We start from the raw sequence: 26117 nt of genomic DNA on the forward strand, positions 1-26117 counted from the left end.
CTAATATAATATATATATACTATATAGATATATATTAAATAATATATAATATATAGATTCAGAGCTGCACCGTCAATCTTTGATTGAGAGGATATCAGTATGCACAAACGTATATTGGTGATAGTTCAGATACAAATTAGAGACTAAATTTGTATATTTGTAAACTTCGTTATGTATTATATTTTTATACCCTGTACCCAAAGAGCAAAATGGGTATATTAGGTTTGTGCAAAGTATCTTACAAAGTATCTACATTTACCAAACTTGCTAAGAAGACTCTCCTAATCTCCTTACCTCATAAGTATTAAATAATTATCGACTTTGTTTTCTAAAAACCATTAAATTCGGGTTTTTCTAAAAAAAATATTAGCAATAAATGTTACTTCAGTACTGTGCCGATAAACTGCAACTTCGACTTCGCACTTTTTCGTCTTCTATTTCTTTAGTAGGAAAAGCACACACTTATAAATTAGAATCTATCAGATTTTATAAATTTATAATTTCATAAATTAATTCCCTAATAAGGCGATAAGGTGTCACAGAATCCTTTTCCGTCCCTATGATGGTGACCTGTACTGTGAAATATATGCATAAAGTATGTATCTACGAGTAATTGACTGTATTTGCATGGAGAGCCGCGTAATTTCCTGCCACAAATCATAGCATTGTCGTAGCTCACTTGCCAGTCGTACATAGTTGAATATAAACGTAAATACTACATATAGTACATACATATATAGGTGTAAGTATGTACGTATGTACGTGTATGTATTTATATGCAGCAGGCTTGGTTAGCTACGATCAAAAAGGAGAAAGGAAAACTGGAATACTGACCATATTTTATTGAATATTAAACATTAAATTAAAAGAATCATGCGTCTACATATGGGAAGGGATTGACCAAACTTGGTGTGTAGACTCTATTAGCAGGAGCTTATTTATCCTTCTCCCACTACGGATTTCCGTCAATAATATGTTTTAAATATAATTTAAATTATTTAATTCTAAGAAAAGAGAGCTAGAAAGAGTTATAAACGGCACAATTCTGATTGCTAATCCAATAAAAAAATATAACAGAAGATATACAACAGGGTGGTTTTTGGGAAAAGGACATTTCACTTTCGGGCTTGCGAAAAAGTGTTCTGGGAAAAATAAAAATAAAAAACAACTTGAACAAAGAATATTTTAAACTTAAATTCATTACATTCTGAACAAATGTCTGTGGTTTAACTGGCTCGTTATAACTGAATTCATTATTTTATTGGAATAAAAATATAAATTATTTCGCGTTATTACGCCGTAGAATATTATACAAGTTCTACTTATAATGTTAAGGTACTTCAGTACTTAGAAATTAAGTAATGAGTTTTGAGTTTGGTTTCTTCACAATAGAATTAATGCAACTCATAACGTACTTGAAATCTCCCTTAATGGACTCCTCTGTTATCCAGACACTCTGTTCGGCGGACACTTTTTCTAAAACATTCCATCGGTGAATAAAGTATTTAAGTATCCCCTTAAGTGGACACTCTTTTTGGGCCAAGAGAGTTTTCACTGTACTATAAAACAGGACAAGGATAGCACTCACAACAAACATGAAGTTAAAGGTTAAAACCACACATACGAGGTATTGAGAATAACCTAGCTTTTTAATTGAATAGCCCTTCTGCAGTCGCGTTTTAGTTTGTTAAATTAAGAACATATTCGAGAGACTTAATGAAAGTTTACCCCGTCAAGTCGCCTTATTATTGAGGAACATTTTGCTTTCTCTGATAGAACATTTTTAAAGCACCAGCTCTCCATCATCATTCCATATTGCACAAATACTGACGCAATTAAATTACGTGAACACATTTTTATGATAGCAAGAACAGATCTTTAGCATGTAAGAGCGTTCCTCCAGCAACTTAAGGGGAGACTTTATTTTTCCGATCGTGACTTTAAGCCTACAGCAAACAAAATAGTTGGTGCTTATTAATTACTTAAACCAAAAGCCATGTGTCACTGTAAATAATAGGAAATGAAGCTAAGCAGCGATAGAAAAAGAAATATAAATAAATTTTGTATTTTTATTATTCAACAAACTTTGTAGGCATAAAGATGATTTTTACAACTTCCACAACTAATTTTTAATATTAAGCTAAGCTAAGCTATATTTTTTACGAGCCTGCTCGACGCACTTGCTGCTGCTATTGTTGTTTGTTGTCGTTGTTGTTGTTTCTTGCCTTTGTTGTACTTCTTCGTACAACAACCTTTTAGCAACCTTTTATGTCTGTATTTTTACGATGTCACTAACATTTGTCAGACTTTCTTGAACCGCAGCAACTTTTGAACTTGCACGCCAGACTTGGCGACAACTGGCCATAAAATGCATATGCCACAATGCCACATTGTCTAATTATAAAAAGTCGATTTCCTGCTTAGCTTGCAACGCCCACACGTGGCCGTCGAATGCATTTCCATTGTGACTGCCAGAAATCGTCTTAAAGAGATCCCCGCATGCGTTTTAATCGCTTTTCTTCTACTATATGATGGTTTAATGCTGCCTTGTCGTGTGATTTCGTTTTGGTTTTTGGCTCTATTTTTTTATGGCACTCTCAACTGTTCGTGCTACATTTTGTAGCACGCCAAGCTTAGTGAATTATCGGCTGTGCACACCTGCAACAACTGCAGGCAATGCGCTCGCCCACCTGCCACAGACCTTCCCATGAGTCGCGTGTGGACTCTTGCGGAGCCGACTTCAATATCAACAATGTCTGCGAAAAGTTCAATGATTTGACTTTTTTATTTACGCCTCAAAGCGATTCAAACAATTACATGGTAATAAATTAAGTAGAATTGCTTTCGCTAAACACGCTTGTGACTTTATTCCTAGCTATGTATTTATGCTTAATACTTGGTTGTATATTGTTCTAATACGTTTAATTGTTTATTGCTAACATTCGCTTTTTGTACAAAACGTTTGCGCACACATATCACGCATACGCCGCATTGTTCCATATCTCACACACACACACTCGCACACACACTCGCACACACACACGCCCTTGCACAATAATTTTCCCGGCAACCGGCCCGCTTCTTAGAACCCTATATACTAGAAGTATGTATATTTGTTGTTTTGCTTCAGTTTGATTTTGTTGTTTTTGCAGGATGTTTTGGAAAAGCGCTTGATCGAAGTTGAAGGCGCGCTGCTGCGTTTGCAGGAGCAGTTCCATAAAGTGAGTATCCACAAGATACATTTATTAGTATCCATATAGAGAGTACGAGTATGTTTGCCTCAAGCAGTAGACGGCAATTGAAACGTTATGGCATGCACGCCGGATATTGGCACCAAAACTTATCCAGCAAGCAAAATTCTTTGCTCCACATTCGAGTCCATTATGGCAAGCATTTTAATTTCCTGTGACGGACACTGCGGTTATTCTGAGGATGTGTGTGTGTGTGTGTGTGCGTGCGTGTATATATGTATGTGTTTGTGCTTTTTGGGGTATTAAGTTCAACTTGCTTCACATGTCTACCCGCCTGGGCTGCCCTTGCAACTGCTGTTGCTGCTGCGGCTGCCCATTTGGCATTGCGTCCAGTTCTGCTGGACGCGCTGTAGGCGTTGCTTTGGGCCATTAATCGTGCCGTTGGCATTTCGCTTACAGCCATTTGCGCTCTGTGGTTTATGTGGTCGGCTATAACGACAAACACTCACACATAAGCACTACACAAACAGTTGAGTTGAGCTGAGCTGAGCTGAGTTTCCAGGCTTTGCATATCGTGGGACCCGACACAGCAAGCGAATGGCCACAAATGTTACAAGCAAGGTCGCCAGGTCGGTAATTAAAAGTTACAAGTTTAAATTACACACCAATACACACGGGAGTCCGAAAATGAAATTTTCAAAACAAGCTCAAAAGCCATGCCTACAGAGTCCGACCACAATTTGCTGGGAGGTACCAAGCTTTCCAGCATATGAAATGACAATTTATTTCTAATGCTTCAAATATTTTAAATCCGATTAATATATAACTATTTCAATCATTTGATATAGAAAACATGCATTAGAAATATCCAAATACTTGCTTTATTTAATTGAAGCCAACGAATATTAAAGCGAAGTCTAAAACAAAATGGTAGCTAGGTTTTAAATATCGTTGTTATTGAAAGTTATTACTTATTAGTACCAGAGCAGAGGAAGATTTTGGAAGAAGCACGCTAGAATTTAAGCAAATCTCAAGATTCTTCAAAAGAAGATTGTGGAAGAAACACTCTAGAATTTCAGAAAATCTCAAGATTCTTCAAAAGAATTTTTAGCAGAACAAGCTAGAATTTCAGAAAATCTCAAGATTCTTCAAAAGAATATTTAGAAGAACAAGCTAGAACTTAAGCAAATCTTGCAGAAAACCAAGCTCGAATGTATTTAATTTATTTATCTATTTATCGACGAATAATAAATTAAAAAGTAAACAAAACCCTAAAAAATATACAATTTTCACACAAAAAAAAGTGAGTTCAGGTCTAGTGCAGTGAATGCTTTTTTTTTGTCTTTAGAGTGTTAATGTTTCGAGAATGATTTTGAAGAAAGATCATCCTGCTTAGGAATAGAATTTTCAGCTATTTGGATTAAATGAAGTATGTTTAAAGTAGTTTTCTCATGGATGCCATTATCAAAACTTAACCAAATTGAAATTGGATCCTTCGGGAAGCACCAGCTTTCAAATGGAGAAAGAATCATTCAAATCAGTCCACTTAGTCGTGTGCTGAGGTAACAAACGTTAAAAAAAAGTAGAGACCCTATAAACCCTATAAAATTACAAGAATACTTGCAAGTATGTATATAATTAGAATCTGTATTTACGACAGTTATAACTTCAATGATTCTTTCATACTACAAGTATCTGTTGAGCATTCTTAGGAAATGATTTTGGAGAGATATTCGTTGATGAATTTATAAGCCATGCGAACACATAGCCCCAAGTTAATTTGCTTTCATTCCACCTATTTAATGTCTGCCGCTGACCCTCCAAAGTGGAGTTGCCTTTACTCCTTACCTTATACTCGTATGTGTCCATCAAATCTAGAAGTAAATCTAAACTGCCATCTAAGATACATAATCGTCAAGCTGAGCTTCTAGTTAACCCAAGTTTAACGGCCGGAAGTCTGCTCCCAGCATACGCATTTCCGGCTTTAGGTAATTGAATTTGATAACAAGAGCACACCAGAATTGAAGACAACACCCTGTTCTGGCCCAAAAATAAATGGGCAACGAGTTAAACGCGTCGAGTTTATGGTGTGAAAAGGCACAGCAGGCGAATCTTTCTAAATAGCTGGCCCAATGTCTACGACTGATGCTCTAGTGCTTATATGGCCGATGATTTCCGCAACGGAATTGCTGACGACCGCCGCCCCCATCCCTCACAGGAAACAGCGAAGACAAAAACATGGAAGGCGTAAGGCACAAAGTACAAAGTACATTCATTTTTGGGCAAAGTCTGATTTTATTTTCTTTTCTTCTGCGACGTTGTCGCCATTCCGTCCTCCTCGTTGAGTTGTCAATGCGGTGCCTGTGAAGCGCAGCAGGCCAGACGGAAGCGGCAACGTTTGCGGCAGGCAAAGGCGCAAATTTATGACACGGCCAGGGCCAGGGCAGGGCCAGGACTGCTCCTTATCACTCCAGAAAAGGCAACACTGTCGCACCATTGCCAAGCCTCATGCATGGGAATCCGATTACGCGATGTGGCCCTGCTCGGGCAGTATGCGAATTTTTCTTTTTCCCACTTGCTCCTCGTTCGACATTTCTGGTGGTTGCATGAGCTACAAGCTAACGTATCCTTTGCGTCCGCCCTTCGACAATATTTGTGCACTTTATCTGTCTGTAAATAACGATTAACTATGTTGCTGCCGCAGTCACCGTTGCCGCCCACTGCGGCTGTTGTCCTTCGTATTCACTTAGTCTATGTCTCGCGCCCCCTCTCCCCCAAATGGCGCTGCCTCCGCCCCATCCTTGCCACGCCCGGTGGGTGTGTGTGCTTTATTGTTATTGGCATATCAGTAGCTCGTCGAGTTTTCGGCTTGTACGAGTATTTGTGTTTGTGCTTTTGCTTGTCAGCAATCCAGCAACAGCAACAACAACAACAGCTACAACAACATCAACAATGACAAGTCAGCCAAAAGTGTGAATGTTGCAAAAGTGGGTGAGTGGGTGAGTGCCTCTGGCTCTCTGGCTGCCATGTGGCATGCAATAAATGGCACGATTCAATGAATATCTATCTTCTGCTTCGCCATGCTCTTATCATCTGTTTCTAATTTGGCAAAGTTACAGCTCAAGGAACAGGAACAGAAGCAGCAGCAGCAGCAGCAGTGGCAGTGGGAGTGGGAATGGGAGCAGGAGCTGGCTATGAGCAGAGCATTTTAGCAAATGGCCATGCTTGAGTGAATTATACGACAGCCACAAATAATGAGCCCCACACCGAACATTGGCGTTATATAGACCGACTGACGACCGTCAAGTTTTTTGTAATCAACTGTAATTGATTCGCCATTTTCATCGGCCCGAGCATCGGATTTCAGCTCATAACCACAGCCACTCGTAAATGGGGATAGGGATTGTTATTTTATGCAAAGCTCTTCGCGCTAGAACTGACAGTCAGTCAACCAGCTTAGCAAATTGTCAGTCTACCGCTGGGTGAGCCAGCCAACCACAAGTCGGGACCGCAAAGCAAATGTTTGTAAACAAATAGATTGACTGTCATTTAATTAGTGGAAAGTTGGCTAGACTTTGCGCCAAGGAAATGGATTCGAAGATTGGTTAGCAAATCGAACAGAGAGAGGAAGATGCTTAGACTACACTTTAATCAGATTATAGTATGGGTGCTATCAAGTTTATACTCGCATGCACTTCCTGAATCATGTGCCATTTTACTTTACTTTCTAGGGTAGGTTTTATCTCGATCCATATCAATAGCCAGAAGTGGTGCAATAATCGTGAAATCATTAACTTCTCAAGCATATACATGGTAATCATTAAAATATATGCAGAATAATAAATAGTATATAAAATTAAGTATATAACAAGACTGAGAAGAAACTTTTCAAAAACAGCAAGACAAAACAGTTTAGACATTTTCTTCCGTCTGTCTGGGATTTCAGAAACGGTTGAACAATTATTATTAAGAAAACTTGGTAGATATACGTTTGAAATTCCCATTCCCCAGCTACAGAATTTCGTCAATATTCTCCACAATTCCCAAAAGTACATAAACTTACCTTTTACACCTAATTTTAATTGAATTCTTAACTTCTCTTTCATCCAAATCTGTTCATCCTAAGAAAAGCTATTAGAGAATGATTTGTTTACGCCCGCAAACTACAGCAGCGGGTTCCTATTTTTTCTATTTTTGCTTCTGCTATGCGCAGTTTTTTTGGGCCAAGGGGTGCAGAGTATTTCATGTCCGAACAGTCGGAATTATTAATTTCTCTCCTGTTTTTTTTCACTCACATTCTAGAAAGAAGATTGCCATCGATCTTTGAGAAACTAAAACTAACTAAAGCTAATTCAAATATTCTAACAGATTTAAAAAAAAAAAATAATAAAAAACTACTATTTTGGTAAGCTTACAATCTTCTTACACATTCTTACTGTTTAAGCTTATTAGAGAGCTCTCCGCTTCGCCATTCTCTACAGTCTCTGTCATATCAAAGAAACTTACAATTCTATGCAGAGCTGCCTTAGCCGCCATGAAAGGCATTGTCTGCGTGCTGCAAAGCTAAACATTTCCACCAGCGACTTCCCGTCTCCTTTCCCAACCTCAGTTTTCTCGAAAGTGGTAAGCACTTGAAGGCCGGGCTCTTAACCCTGCTCAAATTGCTGACAGCTGTTGCTGTTTGGCTATTTTGTTGCAGCAGCCGAGCCGAAGTGGGCTGCCAATGGGAACTCCGACTGGACTCCCTCACCTCTCCGCCTGATGTGACATTTAATCCTTTTGCTTTATCCAAGCACCATGAGGTTGGTTTTGTTAATTTGGATCTTTTTTCCACTGACAGACAGCTGTGTCCGCCTAAAGCCCAGCGACATGAAAAATTCTCAAATATTTATACATGAAATTAGAAATGCCTGCCCAGGCACAAACAAACAAACCAACAGCAACAAAAAACGGACAAGCAAACAAATAAATGAATCACTGAATGAATGAATGAACGAACGAGGCAAGAGCAAGAGCAAGTGTTAAAAAATGACAGCAAACTGTGGCATTTGTTTGTGTGCTTTTAATCAGTGATAAATCAACACGCCGGCAGAGAGAAGTGCAAATGCTGCATATTTTCGGAAATGCAAAATTTCAAAAGTGTTCCAAAATACACAAGTGTTACTCAAATGAATCTCAGGCGAAGTCAATAAGTTTGCCACTCCTGATTGCAGACTGCAGCGAGGAGTGGATGAGTGCAGAACACTGAGTGGCTTCCAATTCCCAGCTGGGCTAAGCCATTTGCTAATGAAGCTGAAAAAAGAAACATTTCAAATACGCTTTGGCTTTATTTATTGGCAGCCAACCCTCACAGCGTACTATTTGACAGTTTCCCCAATTGGGAGTCGAATTGCAGCAGCAATATTAGGGACAACAACAACAATGATTGTTGGTACTTAGACTAAGATTTCATGCTGCGACACGCGCCTGTCAAACCAAGCCTGAATTCAGTTGCATGCCACGCCCCCATTTGCGCCCTTCGTCCTGTTGACTGCTTGAGAAGCGTCACAGTCGAGTTTGACGCAACAATAACAACAATGCAGAAATTTCCACACCAACATCTTCATCGCCAATGAGCACGTGCTCAATTTTTAATTCCAAGAACGCCCCATAAAAATCTGCGCTTTAATAAGCTCAGCTGCATTCAACATAAAAGACAACATAAAAAAATGGAGAGCAGCGGAGAAATTGAAAAGAATAAAAACTGTCACTGTCAAGGCGACAATTCTGGTTGACGTTGACTTGGCCGCTGGCCTCCTCCACGCCTCATCCTCCACTTCGGTGCGGCAGCATCGGCGCTGCCTCAAGTGGCACTTTGCCTGTTTCAAGAGCTCAGCCAGCAAACCAGCCACCCATTCAACCAGCCTGAAAGTCAGCGATGAAGTCGCAACATGCGCGCTTTTATTATGAGCTTCAGCGTCTCCCTCTCCCTCCCCTTGATCCATTCCTCATCAGCAGCATCGCCATCTTCATCATCATTACTCTCTGGCTGCATGGAGTTCTTTGGCTCTGCTCCCAACTTGAATTGCTAATAATTTTGTCACAAACGTTTGACGGTTTACTCACTCGGAAATGAAGGCGCCGTCAGCGTCGCTGCCACTAGAGTGCCCCGGAGTGCGCCACTTGATTGAATGGTGCAGCTGTTCAGAGCTGGGTCCGACACTGAGCCGGCAACTTGTTTCGCTTACGGAGCGACCTTCGCTTAATTAAAGATTTTCTTGGTTCATGCAAGGGCAACCTTGAGGGTTACATCTCATTCACAAAGAAAAACGAAACAAAACATAATGATCTCAGAAGGCACTTGAAACACAATTTGTTAACGTCGTCGGAGCCGAGGGGAAAGCTCTTAAATAAATCAATTTTATTCGATCTGTTGCAAGCAAGAACAAATTAGCAGAGCTTGAAAAACTGAAGTAGAGTGAATCAAGTTATTTTTATATTGAAACGAAAAGTCCCCTCTTCGGGAGACCTCTCAGGAGAAGGCTCTTCAGTTCTTAGCAGCCAAGAATTGCATTCCACGTCGGTAAATATCGCTTACCAGTTCGAGACTTAATTTATTTTTTTATTTTTTTTTTATTTATTTTTTTTTTTTTGAACTTTTACCCTTCAGAGTCTTCTTTAACACCAAGTTATTTCCTCTATGATCAGATCACACCCATCTCAAATATGGTTTAATGTTCGGAGATAAAAATGTACTCGTATTTACATAATTAAAATGAAATATTATCTAAATTAATGTTAATTCGACGGCGAATAGCCATTTTTCGTACCAGTTTTCGGTCTCTCTAAATACTAAAAATTTTAAGTAAAAATTATTTAGAAGAAGAAATAAGTATTTGTAATACTTTATTCAAAATTATCGATATAAATTATAAAATAGCATTCAGATGACATTTTATTTAGAAACTTGTTAAAAAGTATTAAATTACTGATAACATATTTATTTATTTATTTATAATTGAAATTTAAAAGCCGCCAACATTTCTAGTACTCTAAAGTCAGAACGAACTTTATCAGGGAAAATAGTTCAGCAGAAATATAAAACAAAGCTCTTTAAGGCTTGATTCATTTCTGATTAGGATAGGTCCTACATTCCTTTGATATCTAATATTTTATGTACATGGACACAAATATTTGAAGCTTGACAAAAATGTTGGCTCAAGTACTTAAACCGTTGACAGACATAGGGGTCTAGTTACATTTGCAAAATTGTTTCATATTTATTAATGCCTATTTACGTTTTATAAATCCACCCCATATTGACCCTTCTATTCCAGCATTAAAACGCATATCTCGCAGTTTTTTAAGGCGGTGATTCATACGCCACCCACTCGCTCCACTCACAAAGGATATGAATGTCAAAACTACCACCACTATACGACTATACTCGTATGTACATGCATATATAAAGTATTAGCCGAACCCCAAGGTTGGCATATAAATGAAAACCTCTTGACAAAAAGTGCAATGCAATTAATTTTGCGCTTATGTACGAAATTTGAAAATTTCGCGAACTGAGCTCACTTCCTTGTCAGCCATGAAATGACCTTTAGTGTGTGCGAAGTCCTTGGATATTGTGGAGGGAGTTGCGTTCTACCCTTGACAGGCAGTCCCTGAGTCAACCCCTTGGCACATCTGCCAAAATGTTTACTTTTTTCCTGTTGTTGATAAAATACAAAGCGCGCGACCGTTGCCAGGACACTCCTGTCCTCCTGTCTATATGAATATATGTATCTCTCTAACTCCGACTGAATGTCTCGTTTCATGTCGCAGTCGCGGTTCATTAAATTAAAAACAGCCAATTCGTCTCCCACTGAGGCCAAGTAATGCTTCAAAAAGCCATCGTTTTAGCAGCTGCAGGATGAGTACGAGTCGCGCTACTGGCCCTCACAGCTGATCGGCAGCGTTTGGGAGACACAGCACCCCTGGTCTGCCTTGTTTTGTTTTTCTTGCCTTCTCTCTTACTTTGTTTCTATCAGTCGTTCTCACAGCGGCGAATTCACGCTGTTGCTTTTGTACTCATCCTTTCGCCGTGCCGATGGCTGCCGGCATTTGCGAATGCTATTCAACGCCAAGGGTGGTTTTGCCGTTTTCAGTGTTCCGCCGGCTTTGGGTTCGCTGCCATCGTTGCGCCGGAAGCTTATATCGGTCGCGGGCATATTTTTCCAGTCTTTTTGTACACCGTCTACATTACTTTTTCGTAGAATTATATCTCGCCTTCTAATTTGAGTTACGCTCGAACTTTTTGTGCTGTAGCCCCCAAATTTATGCAACTCCTACTTTTCGCTGGCGACTACACGGGCTCTATTGCCCAGACACAAACATTTGCCGTCGCCAGGGTGTTGTCCACAACGCCGGCTCCAGCCCATTTGTGAGAAGTTAGTGCAGCCCTTTGCGTCTGTGTGTGTATGTGTGTGTGTGTTTGTGCAGTCTTCGTTTTTTGCTTTCAATGAACTTTTCTGTTGCCGGTTCTTGCTATTGTTATCCAGCTCTGGTCGGTTGTTATTTTTACGCATTTGTGGTCTGAAAGTTTTATGCTTGCACGACTTTAAGCAACAAGCGCAAAAACAATAAGAGTGTCATGCAAATCTAGACGAGCTATAGCGATGGTAAGCATTAATTAATTTTATTTATTACCCACTCTTTTATAACTTTCGATTCTTAAGCGTCCTAAGGCAATTAAAGCTTAAGTTATGCTATTACTTTGAAGTCTGGAAGGAACTGGCAAACAAATACGTCCATTGCTTTGTATAAAGATTATTTCGCTAAAACTTTTTAGTTTTTACAAAGGGGGAGAGCAAATCCGAAGCTTAGCTAATTAGAAAATACATGCATAGATATCTGGTCTGCTTGGCTTAAGACCTCTCTATACTTGAAATCATTTTGTTGATTATAGATGGGGAATAGAAATGGCCCCTGTTATGAGAATAAAAGTATTTCAACGTTATAGATTCAGTTATTAAATAAGTCGAACGGACCCTTAAATTTAAACATTCTCTACATAGAACGATAAATTTATTTTCGAGTCATATTTTCCTTCTACGATGGTTGAGAGCAGCCCACCTTCTATAATCCTGGACAACATGAAATTTTAATCTCTGCACCACCCACTGCTAAAGCTTCATATTAATTAATAATCATCGTGTTCACTCAACCTCACAACAGCGCCTTTACCTTTTGAGCTTTTCAATTTCCGCTGCAATAGTTGGGATTATATTGTAAGGCTTACCATCCCAGCTGATCTCTAATCGCTTAAGAAATCTACATTTTGTCTGTCATTTCTGTATGATGTCCAATGTTAATAAACTCCCCTGCAAAATATGAGTTCTGGGTGGTTGCTGGTGACACCACTCTAAAGCACCACCACGTCATCTATCGTAAAAAGAAATATGGGAAGTGAGTGCTGCGGGTGCAAATGGTTTTTTGATCTTCATGTAGCAGCAACCCCTGAACTTGGTCATGTTTTTTTTCGGGCCAGGGCCAGTGCAACATGTTGCCAGGATTTGTTTTGTTAATTTCTGTGCTGCCTTGAATCATTTAAGCCGCACCCCAATACCAATGCCACGTGCTAATTGAAATTTATGCAAATTTCTGTTTGAACTTGGACAACCATCCACAACGCCAGAAAAAAGAAATGAAGCGTGTCGTGATTTGTGACGCTGACCAATGCGGCGAATACGCAACGCGTTGCAATCTATCTTGCCAGCTGCCCCACAACGTCAACTTTATGCAACACAGCGGCTTTATTAATTAATAAAAAATTCATGCTTGATTTTATAACTTCATCAATAAACTCGGCTGTCACTCGGCACGCAGCTCTGCCCCAGCTTTGCCCCAAAGTTGCCCCAACTTGGTGCCCTGCCTTTCTGTGCCTCCCGCTCCCGTTTTATGGGCAGCGTTCACAATGAATATTTATGCGTGCAAGCTTTTGCTGGGTGGTGGTGGCAGGGGTCTGAATAGGGTGTGCGTGCCGCTGCAATGGCTGGAGCAGATCCACTGCCAACTGTTAACAGCTGCCGGCAGCAGCGCCAGTTGCCAGAAATAGCGTCACAAGCGTTGTTCTTGGGGCTTGGGCAGGCCATTCAAAGTGTTACCCGGCAGCCAGTAGCTCGCCATGTTTGGATCTAATTTTATTAACACGTTCATCATTCCAGCACACAAATGGCACAAGTGGCGCCTTAAGCGCAAAACAGCAACAACAACAACAATAACAGCCAAAACTCTGACGGCGACGACGGCCCCCTTGTTGTCTGCTGTCTGCACTTGTACGCTCGCAGAATCACACACTCATTCATACACTGAAAGAAAAATATTGTTATTTAGCTGAAGTCTTCCTTAAAGAAACAAGTTTGGCATTTACTTGTCAAACAAAATGTTGCTTCTCACCGATTGAGAATTTTGTAAAAATGAAATAAACTAAATGTAAATTTATCTTAAATTATTCTTTTAAATAGGCTTTTGATTTCCTTACTTTTCTTTCTAATAATGTGGCAGGCCAGCGGCCTCTCCTATATCATAGCACTGTTGGCTCTCATGGCGAGTCTCTTACTACTGTAACGGTAAATACTCTCTCGTATGCAGTGTGAGCCTGCGGGCTGCATGAGAGCTGCCTGCGTGTAGCGGGATTTAGTTTTAAGTCTACGATCAATTGAATAAGACGCCTGTTACAATTCTGTAATACCGTTCGTGTTTTATTTGTGTTCCAGACACTCTTTTACTTCCACAATATTAATATATACATATTTTAATAACGCCTTTTTAAAAAGTAAATCGTGTAATTTCATTTTCCGTTTCTGAACTAACGAGTCGAATTGGAGTACAATCTATATTTCAAATTATTTTTTGCAACATTATATGCTACTCGTATCTGTATTTGAAATCTATTTTCGTATTTTAAAAAGGGCAAAATGTTAACAATTTCAATTTCAATTTTTTTATAATAATTGAAACTGAATACTGTCAAATTTTCCATTCCTAACATAGCTCAGTTTTTTGTTAGAAGTAAATCTCTCAAATCATTTCTTTGTTTAAGAACTATCTGGGCTTTTTCTTTGAGTGTAACACACAAGCACAGACGGCAATCAGTCTACCGCAGCCTTGTTAGTCATTTGGCGCTCGATTTTTGCCTTATCATGGCACAGCCCCATTTTCTCTCTCTCCACATCCCGCTCGAATGTCTGGCACATGCCTTTTGCCGCCTGCTGTTGATTATGCATAATGTGAATTTGGATATTTCGGCAGCCTTTTAATATTACATGTATTTTGTTGCCGCGCAGCGAATTAATAAAAATTATTGCATCTACATATTTGTAATATTGTATGAGGACGGCCTTCCTCTCCCCTTTCCCCTTTAGTCTCTTTTCGCGCGTGCTGCTGTGTTTTATTGTGGCTCTCAAGTGTTCCCTGCGTTTCTCATCAACTTTTATTGCAGCCCTGAGCTCTGAGCCCTGAGCCAGCAGTACTCGTATAAGCAGATGAAAGCGTATTTAAAATATTTTATATAAGTATTTTAGGCTATTTTTAATGCTACAGAAATGCTTGTAGTTCCAAGAATGGGCACAAGTCCCAGAACATGCCTTCCCAAATGAAAGCTCCCCGCGTGGGCGAGTAAGGAAGGGCACAAGTTTTGGGGAAAGCGCTTCAAGTAACACAAATTCACAAATAACACAAATTCTTTAATTTCAAGTGCATTTATCTTGTGTTTGGCATTATGGGAATACCCAAGGGATGTTTGAAAATATTTCATTACCTTACAGGGAGAAAAAATGTAAAATAAAACAACGATGTTGCGATCAAATAACAACTTCTTGGTTGTACCAACAATACGTGATAATAACAATTGTAAATGACTGCTCCACCATATCTGTCTGACGATTTTCGTCGTAGTATCTATCGCTCATCGCCGACGAATCTTGGCTGCCCTCTTTCATCTGCTCTTAAAGCTGTTGTCATTCATTATATTTGCACTAAACTGAACGATTTATTACAAGTGCTTGTCTGGGCCACTCAAGTTCCGAACACACCCGCTCTCTGACCAAGTACCCACTACGTGTGTGTGCTCATGTGTGTGTATGTGTGTACTGTGTGTGTGTGTGTGCTTTGTCTATAGTCTCGCCACACAGATGGGAACGTGGTGTTGTAATTTTTTATCGATTACATTTCACGCCAAAAGCGCAACTGTTGAAGCTGAATCTAAAATTGAAGCTGAGGCTGGGGCTGGGACTGGAGCTCTTTTTTTTTAGCCGGTTGTTGACTCTCGTGATTTATTGCTGCATGCAACAGTCGGCGTCGCGATGTTCAGACTCTCTGTTTGCTGTTGCCGCTACTTTTCCGCATTCTATGTCGCAATTTTTACCAGCATCCTCCACCCCCACGACACGCACACACCCACAAATACACATATATCTTTTATACACTGTACAAACAATATTGCGAAAAATGAAGTTAATTCCCCTTTAAGTATCCAAAGAGATTCCTCATTTCAGACTCATCGTATAGTTACGCTTCTTTTTTGGCTCTCCAGTGGAATTGGCTAGATCTTTAATTTTTTTAAATAGTTTTAATTATTGAATTAATAAACATTGGTAAAGAGCTCAACATAGCAAAAGTTTGAAAACAAATTTTGAAAATTATATTTCCAAATTTTTATCTAGTTAGAATATAAATCTACTTAGAGCCTATTAATTAAATAGGACCGAAAAAAGGGTATTATAACCTTTTTTTTTAGGTCTTTATTATGGTTTTAAAATAAAATGCCCTTTGAAACCCTTTTTTGGCCTCCCAGTAGAATTGGCTGGATCTTCAATTTTACAAAAAGTTTTAATTTATTGAATTAATACACATTTGTAAAGGTCTATACATTTCAACATAGCAGACTCTTGGAAAACAAATTATACATATAATGAACATTATATTTCCAAATTTTCAGTTATCTAGTTAGAATAGAAAGCTGTACATAATGCTGTCTATTAATTAAATAGGAAAGATATATTATACCCTCTTTAAAAACATAGATTTATTTTATTAATTAAAAATAATTTGTGGCTGTATGCAGACATTTTTTAGGTCTTCATGATGGTTTTAAGATAAAATACCCCTGTAAAAGAATTATATGTGCAAAATCTGTAAAACTCAAAACCTCATTGTAAAATAATAATACTTTATTTTTCGGTATGCAGTGGCTTGTTACATGAAATATTTTTCCATCCACCTCATTTGTGTTTCGGGTATTACAGATAAACCATAGAAGTCAAGAATTTCATAATTATATATATATAACGACTTATGTAGTTGCCTTCTGTCCGCGTTAAAGTGAACAAATAATTTACTTTTTTTTTATCCAAGTGCAACACTAGAAAAAAAATGAGTAAGCGATTGTGTAAAGCTAAAGATAATCGAGAGTTTATTAATATAAGTTAATTTAAGAAATGTCACGTGAAACGGAATTGTCGGATGAAGAGTGCGGATACGGGCACTGAGCGATGCTGTTATACATTTTGGACAAATAGCTTCTGCCATAAATAATAGATAATACATACATAATACATAATAAACTTTTCAAAAGGTTCAGATAATTATTCTATGCCATGGAGGCTGCATATGGAAAAAGAGCGCAATGGAAACAGTAGACCATGCTAAAAATAAACAAAAAACAAGAGAGAACGCTACAGTCGAGCAAGCCCGACAGTGTAATACCCTGTACCCAGGTAAACTTCCGTCGCTGAGTTATATGCGCCCATAGCAACAGCAAAAAGAAGAAGAAGAAGAGCGAACAAGTTGCTGCAGTTTGGGGGGGTTGTACTGGCGAGAATTTGTTTTGCTAATAACTTTTCTTAGAATTGACCGAATTGAATAAAATTTCGAACAACAGTAGACAATTATATAAAAATTATGTGTGCAAAGTTTGGTTTACGTAGCATTTGAAATGTGGACGCTATTGACGAAATTCTGTAGCGGGGGAAGGGGGGAAAATTAAAAAAAATAAAATAAACTCGTCCTTACTCGGACCTAGGAGAATCTGGATGCCAACTTTGGTTATTCTAGCTTTTATAGTTTCTGAGATCCTTGCGTTCATCCAGACGGACGGACAGACGGACGGACATGTCTAGATCGATTTCTCTCGTCATGCTGATCAAGAATATATATACTTTATGGGGTCGGAGATGCTTCCTTCTGTATGTTACATACTTTGCACAAACCTAATATACCCTTTTTACCCTACGGGTACAGGGTATAAAAATGATTAATGATTAGATACACATGAATTTTTTCCAGTACAGTTCTGGTTTAGTTGGCGCCTGTCTAGTTAGTTAGAATATAAATCTACTTAGAACCTTGCCTATTAATTAATTCCCTATTACAATATATTTTATAAATTACACAAATTCGTGGCTGGATATAGAGATATTTTAGGTATTCCTGCTGGTTTAAAGATAATATGTGAAATAAATACACACTCATTTCTTCCAGTACAGTTCTCTTTTAGTTGTCGTCTGGGGCTTAAGCCAAGCGACCGATTTTGTAAACGCTCGTCCAATCAATTTAATATTTAATGCAGTTTTGCAGCCACGACTGAATTGCCCGCGTCGCAAGCACACAAAGCAACCCCCACCCCCACCCCACCCCAACCTCACCCCCGGCCCGAAAACCGCCGCTCATTTTGTCACTCTCCATCAACGGTCGGTTGATTGTCACTGTGATATAAAGCAATTAAATTGTCGTTTTTAATCATGAAGTGCACTAATTTATTGTGTTTAATTTCCTTCACATTTCATTCAATTTTTTCTCCTCGTTTTTTCTCGATTTCTTCGCTGTGCCTTTTACAGAGCCAATGCGGGTCACCAACGTTCGAGAAGGAATTGCGCGAACAAATTGAAAAGTAAGTGGCATTTAAGTTAATTATGAATCAAATAGTAATATTCATTATATTTGTGTAATGTGTTTGTGTATGTACGTTTAACAATTTCTCGTAAAGGCAATGGCATGGCACTGCAGCTCATTTATATTTAAGACACACAGCTACACTACTACTCGACAAGATCATAAATAATCCGAAGCACGGGAAAAACAAACAACACATTTTTTCAAAATATTAACCAAAATCTTCTTATGCAAATGATGCTCCTCTGGCTTCTGACTGCGTCAGTGGTTGCTTGCATTGAATGCATTTAAATATTTCCACTGCTGCTCCTCCCGCAGGCTCCTTATGTTTTATGCATTGCGTATTATTTTAAGCCCTCCATCCAAACCGTATTCATTCATGGTAAATAATTCACCAAACCTTATGGCAGTCTGTGTGGCGGCCGAGGCTTTTAATTTGCCTCCTTCGGCGTAAAAATGTCTGTAGTTGCACTTACTCTCCCAAGTATATGTATGTTTGTAGCTCGCCGTGGCACAATTATGCAATTTAAGAATAGTTTTCGCGCTGCTTTTGGCAATTTGTACGTAAATATTTCATACAAATTCGTGACTAGCAACGCCTCCGACTTCCTTCTTGGCCATTACGCACCAACTCCCAATCGACTTCGTAGACGGGCTCGGAGTCAAGATGTAGATGGCGATGGCGATGGCAATGGCGGTAGAACATCAAGTTAACGGCACTGAATGCAATTTTCCAAATTGTTGAGCAGCAAAAAGTGGCAACGAGCATGGCTTGGTTAGCAGCAGCAGCGGCGGCAGGAACACATTTATTTGCAGCCATGGAGAAAAAGAAATGGAACGCCCAGCATAGTGTAGCACGAAACGCACACACACACACACACACACTTACACTCACACCCACACACATGGACAGACCGCGTCTCCATTAGGAACCAGCGCTCTGAAAAAAACCATCAATCACTGCTGTGGCTCGCACCGCTAGGGACAAGACGGTATAGGGCCAATAGTGCGAGTGAAGCCAGAGCTAAAATGTAATTACCGAAGCGCCAATTTGCACATAATTTGGACATATACTTGTAATACTGACATACTCGTACATACAGACAAGGACTTCCAAAATTCCTCTTTTTAAGCTACTTTACAAAAATATGACCAAGAACTTTAAACTACTACTCGTACTATTAGATCACGTTATCAGATCAGTCTAGGTTCTAAAATGCTAAAGGGCATATAGTACTATACTTGCTCTTGATCAATCAGACTAGTCAAGTTCTTAAAGGGTCAGAGAAAGTATAACACTAAGAAAAACGTTAAGTAATGCTCCTCACCCTTGCCTTTCGTAATATTTTACAAAAGTCTTCTGTTTTGTGACTGTTTCAAATCATTTAATCGTTTTTAAATTGACTGCTTTCTCAAACGATTAACTATTAAGTGGCAAGTTTAAGATTCAAATTTCCTTTTATAGGTGTTCTCATAAATACAAAGTCCTGGCTGAGTTGCGAAATCTCTGTAACCATGTCGTTAGCTCTGGTTATTAACTTGTAGCCCTCCCATTCCTGTGTCTGTAGGAAACATCTATATGTTAGAGTGTAATAACATATTATTACACTCTAACATATATAACCGCATTGCCTTAAGCAATACACTATAAACACATTAATATTTTTCCAAGCATTCGGTATTTTTGCGAGTCTTCCGAGAGGAGACATTATTCTGAACAGAACACTCTATTTATATTAAAACCCCAGCAGAACCTTTGATAGCAAAATATTTTCACAAGAGAATCCTAAGAACTTCAATGTCAACCGGGAAACATATTTTACAAACACATAGGTTTCTTAATTTTACTGACCAACTCAAATAAGTTAATTACTAAACTAAAAGATAGCCCAGTGTTTTGGGGAATAAGCGAACTCTGTGAGTGTGAAAGTTTACAGATCGGAATCGTTTTAATTACCACAAGAAACTGTTTGTATTGCCAAAACTATACTGTTTTGCCAATTAATATATACTTTGCTAGTTTATCATTAACTTCAATCTAAGAATATTTCCCACTGAATTAAAATTTGTTGAAATTAAAATTTATTTCCAATATCCCATAGAGAAGATTCAAAATGTAAAACAATCAAAATAAATTCAAACATTAACTTCAATGTAAGAATGTTTCCCACTGAATTAAAATTTGTTGAAATTAAAAATATAAATTCCAATATCCAACAGAGAAGATACAAGAAGTAAAACAATCAAAATAAATGTAAACTTTTGCAATAGTTTTTTCAAACCATCTCAACCATTTCCAAACTCAAACATAAAATATTCGAATGAAGCTTAATATTGCTGTGTGTGTCATTTTTATTGTCTTCATTGATTCTGGCCAGAAAACCATTTTGCTGGAATGGGTTGGGAAGCAGGGCTCAGTAAACATCCAAAGGGGAGATGGAATTTGTTTTCCCCGACAAAGCATGGCACACGTTTTCTCAGCTGAGGTTGGGTGAGGAAGTGAATTCACGGGACGATAACGCAAATGAAAAGTAAAGCAACTTCAAGTAGACCGCTTTTTGCTAAAATTGTAAATCTCTGTCCTGTTGGTAGGATAAGACAGGAACTCATTGTCAGACAGTCGTAATTAAACTTTATGGTAGATAGTACAAGTACATAGTATGTATTTGTATCTTCCAAGGCTTCGCACAATAGACTCTGCTTATTAATTTCAACTTGCAATGTTTACTTAAACTCTTTTCTGTACATACACATGCACACACACACGCACATAATGTTCGGTTTGTGCAACTCATTTTGATTTTGATTTTCATTTATGTATTTGATATTTACTCGTCTTCTTCTTTTGGCTTGCTCCGCGTCCGCTTACAGCATGAATCGCATTATGAAATCCAAAGAACGCAAACAACTGCAGACATGTCGGGATCACAAGGCACTACAGGTATGTAAATAGATTTCCAAGTATATATACTACGTATATATACTTGCGTATATATATTAGGAATTTAAATGATGGGGAGAAAAATATGAGAATGTCTAGCACTCAGCATGCGAAAATCAATTTGCACTGCGTAGGTGGTGCGGTGGCGGTGGCGGTGCGGTGGCGGTGTCGGTGGTTTCAGTGGCGGCAAAGTCTCAACAAAGTCATAAATAAACGCATAAATTCATTTTAAAGAACAATGTTTCCCTTTACTCACATTTCTCGCATACAAATTGTCGCTTATCTTCGTTGGAATTGTTTCTCTTGCACATTTCTTTTTCCCAAAATTGATTGAGCGGCGGCATTAGAGATGCTCCACTGCATGCCGCCATGGTGGTGGTGGTGGTGGTGGTGTCAGTGGCAATGGCAGTGGCAGAGTCAACCACGCCGGGTAACGACGGCATTTTTTCATTGCCACTGAGATTCCAGCACTCTTATAATGGGCCAGAACAGCGGCTGCCTGCAGACACCAACATTTTTGCGCTTCCCTTTTGCATGATTTCCCTATGGCTTGAAGGAAAGGAGTCTCACCACATTGCCAGCCATTTGGTAATCGGATGAAAGTCTTCCTATTTAAAAAAATCTTCAAACAATAAGGAAAATAACCATCAAAATACTTATACTTTATAAAATGTAATCGTAAATTTCTTGCTCTTAATTTAGGAATAAAATTCTAATAAGTTGGACTTGATTTGAAATAAAATTTATGTTTGAAGACTAGATTAGATTAGATTGTTGGTATTAATAGTTGTTTACTGGATCAATACCAAAATCCAAAATCTATAAATAGAATTTATTTTTCAAGATTAGATTAGATTTTTGCTATTAATAGTTGTTTACTGAATCAATACCAAAATCCAAAATCTATAAATAGAATTTATTTTTCAAGATTAGATTAGATTTTTGGTATTAATAGTTGTTTACTGGACCAATCTCGATTGGGCTTGATTTAATAATAGTCAGAAGATTTTCAATTTGAAGCATGTTCGGCTTTGGTCTTATTCCTCAAAATAGCAATATTTAATGCGTTTTTTTTATTGAAAGAAGATAGGTATATCGATTTCAATTATGAAACATAAAAATAAATTTAGCTTCAATGGCTGGAAAATAACAAAATCATTTTCTGGCGGGACAAATAAAATTAATATTGTTCCCATTCTGTTTTTCATGATAATTTATAATTTATAAGAATATATAAACAGAACAAACGACACTGATGTGATCAATAAATATTATAAAATAAAATACAATTATATACATAAATATCATAAATATCTTATATCAAATAAGCTTTTTACACAACAATTCTTGTTTTCTTTTTGGAAGTAACTTTGTTAGTGACTGACGATAAAGAACCAAATTTTTGAATAAAAATCCTTTATTTTTTTCTACGCAACCCTTCCATTGTAGCAGAACAAAAATATATTTTCCAGCTCGCTTCTTACAGGCAAGTAGCCTAAATTCTAGAATTAAAGAGCTGTGGAGTACACCTAATTCTGTTTTTACACGGTAGATTGGTTTCAGGAAAAGGCATGTAAATAAACCTTGTAAAAAAAGGCAATGAACATATGTAAAAATAGGCGATTGGTTCGTTATCTCTAAAACCTATTATAAACAGTGTAAACGCAAGGATTTTTTATTTATTTTATTAAATCACATATAAGTACTATAATGTGAATAACGACCCTTATAAGAATAGTTTCTAGCTGCTTGTGTTTTTATTTATTTTGTGTTATTTTGAAGCGTGCTAAATGTATTTTTATTTTCAAACCGTGTTAAATCAAAATCGTATAAAAACAGAATTAGGTGTACTTTACAAATTATTAGCGCACAAAACTCTAGATTCATCTTTTCATGGCGTCCCTACTTGTAGTTGCAATTAAAGGGCATACAATATTCGGAGGGCGGACACAGACCCTTTCCGATGTTTCTCATTTCGCGTGGAATGATTCTGCAGGGAGGGCGCAGTTGGTGGGCGCAAGGGCGAAGGTTTGCTATGATTTTCAAATTGGATTACCGAAGTTGCTTGTAAAAATTCCATTCAGTACATTTTCTTAGGGAGCATCGGCAACTGAGCGGAGCGGCGACTCTTTAGCTTTATCTGCATAAAGTGAATATAATTTTCTAAAGTCGTTTAATGAGCGCCAAGGTTCCTCGCGTTGACCATACGGTCGCGCATTCATCGAACGTTCCAAATGCCGTCGTCAGCTGCGCATGTGCATTGACCTTCGAGGCAGCTAACAAGTTCGCTTTATTGTTTAGTTTTCCAATCAATTAGATGGGGCATGGGCCGGGGTATGGCACGGTTAATTCATGGGTTTTGTGCAGCGATACACTCAAGCAAATGCAGGCGCTGACAGGGTCTACCTTGAATCGAGGTGGGCGGGGAGCTTGAAGCTCACTTAGCACTTTTCTTTGACACGTTTCGATGGCACTCGAAGAGCCGCTCCACGAATGCCACACACAACTTGATAGATGAGGCAAGCGCAGACGCCGGCGACCCTCGTCAAAGACCCAATGCAGCTGTCAAAGGGTTTGCACTCGTATTGTGGTTGTTGTGGTTGGTGTTGTTGCTGGGGCCCTGTTGCAATCATCTGAAGGTCGTGTTTCTCACAATGAAAACTTGAGAAATGCTTCCAAATGTAACAATTTGTTGAAGTAACTTTTCTAAGTCAGCTGCATACTTCAATCCCCTACATCGGGCAACTTCTTTGAAGAATTTGATTGAAGCTTTTACTTGAAGCAGCAGTAGAAGACGGTTTTCAAAGTCATCCTTTTTCTAAATTGCTTCACAGCCAATTCTACTTTGACTTGGCCAAATAGATAATATTTAATCTAAAGCTGCTTCAAACGATTTTATCAAAACTTTTACTTCCAGCTGCAGTAGAAAGTGCTTTTCAAAGACATCCTTTTTCTAGCTTGTACTCGAAATTAGTTGCATACTCCAATCCCCGGAATCAGGCACCTTCATCTTCGAAGGATTTGATTGAAGCTTTTTACTTTTTACTTCAAGCTTCAGTAGAAGGTGGTTTTCAAAGTCATCCTTTTGCGAACTTGTACTCGAAATTAGCTGCATACTCCAGTCCCTGGCATCAAGCAGCAGCTTCTTCAAAGGATTTTATCAAAACGTTTACTTCCAGCTGCAGTCGAAAGTGCTTTTCAAAGACATGATTTTTCTAAATTGCTCCACAGCTAATTCTTCTTTGACTTGGCCAAATAGATAATATTTAATCTAAATCCAGCTCTCACTTTTGCAGACACGCTTCGCCCGGCAGGAGAGCCTTCTGCATTCCATGCGGCAGGAGAACCGAGCATTGCTGACGCGCATTCGTCAATACGAGCATTGCCTGGACGATGTCATGCGCAAGGTCGTGGATGCCATTGTCGCCGAGGATAATCTGCGGGAGGAGGTGACCATGCTAAAGAGTCGCGTGCGCGATCTGGAGGCCCAAAACGCCGCATTGTCCGCCAGCCCAGTAAAAGGACGTGACGAAGGCTACTGCACCATGAGCAGTGGACAGCCGCAGCCTTCAAATGGACATCTCGAAGATTTGCCCGAGGAGCCTGAGCAGTGGCTACTACCGGCGGAACCGTGCTCGACGGAAATGGAGGACTGGAGCATGTCGCAGGAGGAGCTGGCTGTGATAACCTTCGACGACGAGCGCGAACAACAACACCAACAACAACAACTGCTCCAGCGGGAACAGCGCAAGCGGGAACGGGACTGGCTCTGGCACTCCAACGACTTCATCAATTCGACAACCGTTGAGACTGACTCCGTGGCCGATGGCATAGCTCAGTTATTGCAGCAAAAGGTAAGAACTACATACTCGTATACCCTTCCAAAACCACATTATTAGTCCATTAAGTCAATTGGGTGTTTTTATACCCTGTACCCAAAGGGTACAAGGGTATATTAGTTTTGTGCGAGTGCACATGGAACACACAGAAGGCTTGGTAGACCCCACAAAGTATATATATTCTTGATCAGCATGACAAGCCGAGTCGAAATAGCCATATCCGTCTGTCCGTCTGTCTGTCCGTCTGTCTGTCCGTCTGTCTGTCCATCTGTCTGTCTGTATGAACGCAAGGATCTCCGAAAGTATAAGAGCTAGAATAACCAAACTTGGTATACAGATTCTCCTGAGACCGAGAAAGGACGAGTTTGTTCATTTTTTCTGATCCACCCCCCCCCACTCCCCCTCTATTAACGATTTTCTATAACTCCCGTAATTCTTGGAATTTTGAACTAAAATTTGGTAGTCACATTAGGTTAGTTACTATATAACCGTATACCAAGTCTCATTATGATAGAATGATCGGAAAGAAAGTTATAGCCATATAACCAGGCCCAATGCACACATACATACATATGTACAAGTACACAAACACGCATAAGGCACGATTCTGATGTAAATGTAAATGTATGTATGCATGCATGGAATATTTTATATTTAATTTAGTTAATTAATTAAATTAATTTAGTTAATTAATTAAATTAATTTAGTTAATTAATTAAATTAATTTAGTTAATTAATTAAATTAATTTAGTTAATTAATTAAATTAATTAATTACTTTTTTGTGGGGTGGTACAGGGTATTTAAGAGTTGAGCCTGCTCGACTTTAGCATTCCTTTCTTGTTTTCTCTTGATTTTAAATATAATTTATTCTTGAAATTAGATTTGTGGTATTACTAGTTGTTTGGTTGTTAGTTGATTTATTAATCACTCAATTGGGGTTTTTTTTTTTTCATTTTTAATGTCATCGATCAGTAGATAGGAGAGTTACGGGCTCAAGGTTCCAGGTTCATAATTCAGTTGTAATAGGTAGAAACGAAGGAAGTACCCCTAATTCTGTTTTTACACGATAGATTGGTTCCAGAAGTCCTGTAAAAGACATTGATCATATATTTTTTGAAATCGTGCTAAATGGAACCATATACCAACCATATATAATATTTTTAATTTTCAAACCGTGTTAAATCCAAACCGTGTAAAAATAGAATTAGATGTAAAAACATCGAATA

General features: G+C 38.6%; 1 protein-coding gene across 3 annotated transcripts in view; it reads left to right on the forward strand.

Moving 5' to 3' along the window:
* The window catches only part of LOC115633798 (ubiquitin carboxyl-terminal hydrolase 36), a 76219-nt gene that overhangs the window by 47572 nt on the left and 2530 nt on the right, over positions 1-26117 (forward strand). The window contains exons 4-7 of one of the 3 annotated variants that reach the window (XM_030531279.1): positions 3153-3221; positions 18056-18108; positions 20982-21051; positions 24333-24905. In XM_030531279.1, the coding sequence (XP_030387139.1) occupies positions 3153-3221; positions 18056-18108; positions 20982-21051; positions 24333-24905 (765 nt within the window). The remainder of the gene's footprint in view (positions 1-3152; positions 3222-18055; positions 18109-20981; positions 21052-24332; positions 24906-26117) is intronic. The other 2 variants (XM_030531280.1, XM_030531281.1) reach the window with 2 other exon arrangements.

Source organism: Scaptodrosophila lebanonensis, unplaced genomic scaffold (assembly GCF_003285725.1).
Source record: "Scaptodrosophila lebanonensis strain 11010-0011.00,11010-0021.00 unplaced genomic scaffold, SlebRS2 tig00000001-arrow-pilon, whole genome shotgun sequence".
Lineage (NCBI taxonomy): Eukaryota > Metazoa > Arthropoda > Insecta > Diptera > Drosophilidae > Scaptodrosophila > Scaptodrosophila lebanonensis.